This window comes from Lactuca virosa, chromosome 1, assembly GCF_052849685.1.
Source record: "Lactuca virosa cultivar CGN04683 chromosome 1, Lactuca_virosa_CGN04683_v6, whole genome shotgun sequence".
NCBI lineage: Eukaryota > Viridiplantae > Streptophyta > Magnoliopsida > Asterales > Asteraceae > Lactuca > Lactuca virosa.
The window spans coordinates 157586476-157593133 of record NC_136426.1 but is presented as its reverse complement, the minus strand read 5'-3'; the positions used below and the strand labels follow the sequence as shown (position 1 = coordinate 157593133).

General features: G+C 44.4%; 1 protein-coding gene across 1 annotated transcript; it reads left to right on the top strand.

Moving 5' to 3' along the window:
- The first annotated feature begins 348 nt into the window (after positions 1 to 348).
- On the top strand, positions 349 to 6243 carry LOC145122600 (uncharacterized). The gene is made up of 3 exons (XM_079058175.1): positions 349 to 556; positions 626 to 941; positions 6102 to 6243. The coding sequence occupies exons 1-3, from the start codon at positions 349 to 351 to the stop codon at positions 6241 to 6243; spliced, it is 666 nt and encodes a 221-aa protein (XP_078914301.1).
- The last annotated feature ends 415 nt before the right edge of the window (positions 6244 to 6658 follow it).

Sequence of the window (6658 nt, the reverse complement as noted above, 5' to 3'; positions counted from 1 at the left end):
TATGTGACAGGCGAGGAGATAAGGAACACGAGATATCATGTTATGTTGTGATATGACATTAGGGAGTTCGTGAGCTTCTCAGGGTGCAAGACCCTGAATGACATGATTGAGAAGGCTCACGAGCGAGAGACTGAGTAGGAGCTTTGGAAGAAGCGGAAGCCGGAGCAGGTTCAATCAGCGGTGGCTCCGACCAAGGGGCCCAAGACCTCCGATATCCACACTAGAGGCCAACAGGGCTGAGGCCGTTGTGCCAAGTGCGGCAAGTCGCACAATGGGGCCTGTCAGACCACAGGCTCAATATGTTACAGTTGTGGCCAGTCGGGCCACATGAGCAGGGATTGCCCCAAGATGGATCTGATTTGTTTCCATTACAATCAGACCGGCCATAAAAAGGCTGATTGTCCAAGATTATCTGGAGGAGCAGTGGCGGCGCCCGCTCCAGCCACCTTGAGGATTACCGACGGCCGCCAGGGCAAAGTGGAGGCACCTGCGGTGAAGAGTAGGGCTTTCCAGTTGACCACCGATAAGGCCCGTGCAGCGCCGGATGTTGTGACTGGTATGTGTTCTTACCTTATTGTTATTTGTTTCTTTTAATTATGATTATGTCTTTTATGATCTTGTATAGGGACCTTTTTGGTCAATGGTTTGTCTGCCCATGTCATGTTTGATTTGGGGGCTACCCGCTACTTCGTGTCCCTTGCGCTCAGCAAGAAGTTTAGAGACGCTCCAGGAACTCTAAGTTCCCCTCTTGAGGTGGAGATTGCGGATGACCGTACCGTGATTGCTTCAAGGGTTTTCCGAGGGTGTGTTCTAAACATGTTCAATGAGAGATTTCCTATTGATTTGGTACCGATTCCCTTGAGCGGATTGAAGGTGATCATCGGGAATGACTGGTTGGGGCCCAATGGGGCCGTGATTGAATGTGATCAGCAGTTGGCGAGGTTTCGAACCCCAAGTGGGGGAGAACTGGTTATTTATGGTGAGAGAGCTTCGCATGGACCAGCACTCTGCTCAGCCGTGAGGGCTAGGAGGTTTCTGCAGCAGGGATGTTCTGGACTTCTGGCTTATGTTTCAGATACACTGGTTGAGGCCATGTCAGAGTTGACCAGGGTACCCAATGTGTACTATTTTCCCGATGTTTTTCCTGAGGAGGTTCCGGGAGTGCCTCCTGAGAGGAAAGTTGAGTTTCAGATTGATTTGATGCTTGGTTCAGGTTCGATAGCCAGGGCGTCGTATCGCCTAGCATGGCCTGAGATGCATGAGATGTCTACGCAGCTGCAGGAGGTTCTAGACAAGGGTTTTATCCGTCCAAGAAGTTCTCCGTGGGGAGCTCCGATACTATTTGTGAAAAAGAAGGATATATCGTACAGGATGTGTATCGATTATCGAGGACTGAACAAGCTCAGATTGAAGAAATGTTACCTACTTCCTAGGATCGACGATCTATTTGATCAACTCCAGGGTGCATCTTGGTTTTCCAAGATTGATCTTCGGTCAGGATACCATCAGATGAGGGTCAAGGATGAGGATGTACAAAAGACAGCGTTCAGAAATCGTTACGGTCATTACGAGTTTATGGTGATGCCTTTCGGCTCACCAATGCCCCAACAACATTCATGGATCTCATGATTTGGGTCAGCAGGCCGATGTTGGATCGATCGGTGATTGTTTTTATTGATGATATTTTGGTCTACTCCAAAACCCGGGAGCAGCACGAGCTGTATTTGCGGGAGGTCTTGGAGACCTTGAAGAGGGAGAGGCTTTATGCCAAATTCTCTAAATGTGAGTTTTGGTTGCGTGAGGTGCAGTTTTTGGGGCACATCATGAACTGGGAGGGAATCTTTATGGACCCAACCAAGATTGAGGCGGTGATGCGTTGGGAGGTCCCGAAAAACGCATCAGATATTCGGAGTTTCTTGGGTCCTGCGGGGTATCACCAGAGATTTATTCAGGATTTCTCCAAGATTGCAGTTCCTCTGACCCGTCTGACCAAGAAGAATGTGACCGTTTGATGGGGGTCGGATCAGCAGTTGGCCTTCGAGTCACTAAGGTAGAGGTTTTTCGAGGCCCCGATTCTCGCGTTACCCTAGGGTTTGAATGATTTTATGGTCTATTGCGACGCTTCTATTTCGGGATTGGGAGCTGTCCTCATGCAGATAGGTCATGTGATTGCTTACGCCTTGAGGCAGCTGAAGCCTCATGAGGAGAATTAGTGGTGTTTTCCCTCAAGATTTGGAGGCACTATTTATATGGAGTCCGGTGTACCATCTATATCGATCAGAAAAGTTTGAAGTATTTGATGGATCAACCAAATTTGAATATGCGGTAGCAGAGGTGGTTGGATGTGGTGAAAGAATATGATTGCGAGATTCTTTACCACCCCGTGAAGGCTAATGTAGTGGCTGATGCTCTGAGTCGTAAGGTGGTGTGTGCCTTGATTCAAGACACATGTTTGAGGATGATTGTAGTTTTGCCTCTGATGGACCTAATCAAGGAGGCTCAGGTGGAGGGATTGCAGAAGGAAAATTGGAAGATTGAGTGGATTAGGGGGCAGATTCCTTTTTTTTGTCAGGGACAACCGAGGGTTGTTGACACAGTGTGGTAGAGATTGGGTTCTGGCGTACGGTGGGGTGAGACAGACGATTTTAGAGGAGGCTCAAAAATATAAATTTTCTATCCATCCAGGGGCTATGAAAATGTATTGATATCTGAGATTGAGTTATTGGTGGTCGTGTATGAAAGGGAATTTTCTTGGTTTGTCGAACATTGCTTGACTTGTTTAAAGGTCAAAGTTGAGCATCAGAGACCTCACGGCAAGGTGCAACGGTTACCCATCCCTATGTGGAAGTGGGAGGATATCACTATGGATTTCATTACAAAGTTGCCCAGAACGGCGAGAGGTGTTGACTCTATCTGGGTTGTCTTGGACAGATTGACCAAGAGTGCGCATTTTATCCCGATTTCTGAGACTATATCTACAGAGAAGCTATATGTCCGGGTGGTGGTAGTTAGGCATGGGGTGCCTGTATCAGTAGTTTCGGACCGAGATGTTCTTTTCACCTCCCGATTTTGGAGGAAGTTTCACGAGGATTTGGGAACTCAGCTACATTTCAGTACAACATACCACCCGTAGACTGATGTCCAGAGTGAGAGGACGATTCAGACACTCGAGGATATGCTTTGGGCGTGTGTCTTGGATTTTGGAGGGAGTTGGGATACATACCTTCCTGTGGCCGAGTTCTCCTACAACAACAACTATCATGCGAGTATTGAGCAATCTCCTTTTGAGTTGTTATATTGAAGGAGGTGCAGGACCCCGGTTTGTTGTGGTGAGGTTGGTCATCGGGTCATGGGATGCACTGAGGTGGTGCTTAAGACCACTAAGTTAATTCAGTAGGTACGCGAAAGGTTGCGGATTGCATAGAGTCATCAGAAGAGTTATGCTGACCGACGCCGTTCAGACCTTGAGTTTCAGGTGGGAGATTTTATGTTGTTGAAGGTGTCGCCTTGGAAAGGTGTCATCCGGTTCCGGAAGTGGGACAAGCTGGGTCCCCAGTTCATTGGTCCTTTCAAGATTTCTGCCCGAGTGGGCAGGGTTGCGTAATGACTGGATCTTCCTGATAAGCTCAGTCAGATCCATAACAAACTTTCCATGTGTCTCAGTTGCGGAAATGTGTAGCCGATGATTCAGCAGTGATTTCGTTGGATGATATTCAGATAGACGAGTGCCTGAATTATGTAGCCGAGGGTTGCGTATTGACCTTGTAATGTCCCCTTTCAATTGCTAGAGTGTAGATTTGGGTGTGATAATCTGTGTTTTAGAGTTTGGGCCATTTGTATCCACCCAAAGGCATAAAGTTTGCAACTTTATGGCCTTAATGGTCTTAAGGGGTCCAGATCTGAATTTTAGGCTTATGGTCTTAAGTGATTAAGTTACTTTTGCATGGCTTGCATGGGGGCAACGTACATTGTGCGTACTTCCTGTACGCCACACGTACAGCCTCCCATATTCGCGATTTCCCACTTCCAACTTGTACGTTGCGCGTACCAATGTGTACGCCGAGCGTATGGTCCATATCATTCGACTTGCATTTTGGGCCAAAAGGGGTGGGCTTGTGGGATGGGTTTGGGCCTTGGATGTTCCTCCGATGGGCCAATCCAGCCTTTTGACTCTTAGTGGGCCTTAGTTGATCCTTGGTTGGGACCTAGGAGTTTATTAGGCTTCAGGTTTAGTTTGGCCCATCTCATTTTGGACATTAATCTTATGTTGCAAGCCTTAGTTCAGATTTTGACCCAGTTGTTTGGGACCTTTTTGTTTAGTTAGAATGGGATTTTATCCAGCCTAGCAGCCCGAGTGTTTGTTGGGATTTCAGCAGCCGAGGTTAGTCATCTCACTATATCCATGGGTCGAAGGTACCAATGTCGGCCCATTATTTTTATGTGGAATGCTAGTTGTGACACTTGCCTGAAAGACCCTGTGGGTAGCCCATGACACTCGTAATGAAGACCATGGGGGTAGCCCATGGCACTTATATGGAATACCATAGGGGTAGCCCATGGCACTTGGATGTTAGACCATGGGGGTTGCCCATGACATATCAAGGAAAAGACCATGGGGGTAGCCCATGGCGATTGTACGTATGGTGTGTGATATTTTGGGCATCTCACTAAGCTTTGGCTTACAGTTTGTATTTGTGGTTTTCAGCTACTTACGATACTAAGGGGAATGGCCCGGTTTGATGGAGCAACATATACTCATCACTAGGTTTTCATATTTGGATATTTTACTCTGATGAATTGACCTTATTATAAATAAATATGTTTAGAACAATGTGAATATTGTAACTTTTTTGTTTATCTAAAAATGAAAATTTAATCCTGGTTTTTGGGCTGTTATAAGAACACTATTATTCCTTCTATTTTTTCGCCGAACTTATTCACCTCACCAGTGAAATCATCACCATTGTTTCCTCTGTTTACAATGGAAGTTTCAAGGGTAGGTTGGGAAAGAATAGAAAGCAAAGAAGAAAACATCCTTAGTCAATGGGTTGCAAGTTTGTTTGGATCTATTGGGAGAATCCGGATTCAAAATCATTCATATTGGTCTTGTTTTAAGAAGACTTCATCCCTAGTTCAATTGTCATTTTGTAGATCTGGTAAGAGAGAGAGAGAGAGAGAGAGAGAGAGAGAGAGAGAGGGAGGGAGGGAGGGCGGGAGGGAGGGAGAGAGAGAGAGAGAGAGAGAGAGAGAGAGAGAGAGAGAGAGAGAGAGAGAGAGAAAAGAGAGAAAAAAGAGAGAGCGAAGGCTGATGAATATGAAATTACCCCATATTTGGAACCCTTTTCTTCCTTTGTTTTTAAAGCTTGAAATCAAGATCTTGAAGAATACTATAACACCACCATTACAAATCGAACACAGATCTTGAAATTGTAATCTTGAGAGCACTATAACCAAATGAATCAAACTTAGATTTTGAAGAATACTACCCGATCTGGAGGAACACTCATCGAACCCAGATCGTCTCAGGAAGAAAGAAAATCAATGAAACAAAAAAAAATTAAAATAAAATAATTTTACATCTTCCAACTCATATCTGGAATCCATCTTTAAATGCGAGTGTTCTTATCCAACAAAAAAACACTATCATAAGCAAATGTATACGATTAAGAGAACGAGCCCCATATGTGATCGATTTTTTTTCTTCGAAAATGAGATGAGATCGATTTGCAAAACATGAACTTAGACTTTGTGCAACACCAAATCAGAGAATTTGTCCAGTAACACTTTCTTCCCGATGATATTTACCTCCTTTTTATCTCGATCAAACTCGTTTCTCCTCAACTAAACCATTTCTTTTACGGAATCACATTGACGAATTCCGAAGATCAAATGGAACTCATAAACCTGCTGCCAACTTTCTTTTCTTAGTTCTTGTTCTTACCCCTCTGGGAGATTCCATCGTTGCAACCGACAATCAAGCTCTCATCACCTCCACCACTGGTGCCAAACGACGACGCCACCTCATTTGCCTAATTGAATGCAGATGAAACTTTACGCTTCAATCATGTTCTGTTGATTTGTTGATTAAATGCCCTATGAAGATCCTACTCGGAACAGATTGCTCACCAGGGAGATGAATTCTTATCGGGAAAGGCATTGTCTGCCGCCAAAAGAGCATCCATTGTGCTTGATCCCTCCGCTGTAATGGGGGATTTCAGTGGTGGTTCTTTGAAGGGAATATGATACTCATACGATGTAGAAGAGGGGTCCGAATGAACCATTTACATGATTCATTCGAGTAATGGTTCAAGTTTATATCAACATGATTCAGGCTTGGGATTACCTTCTGTGAGTGATAGCGAGAAGTCAACAAAAGTATAACAAGGAAAAATGTGGGCCCATGAGGTTTTAAAAGAAAATTACAAAAATCAAATAAGCTTAATGTAACCGGTAATACGGGCTTAAAATGTGCGCTATCCCTTTATTAGCAGGTAAAACACAAGTATGTACCCCTAAAAGGCAAAAAAAATCATGAGGGACCTTTTAAACCAATATACTAAACATCGTTGGGCTACAGTGACAATAACTGATATATATATATATATATATATATATATATATATATATATATATATATATATATATACCACTACTACAG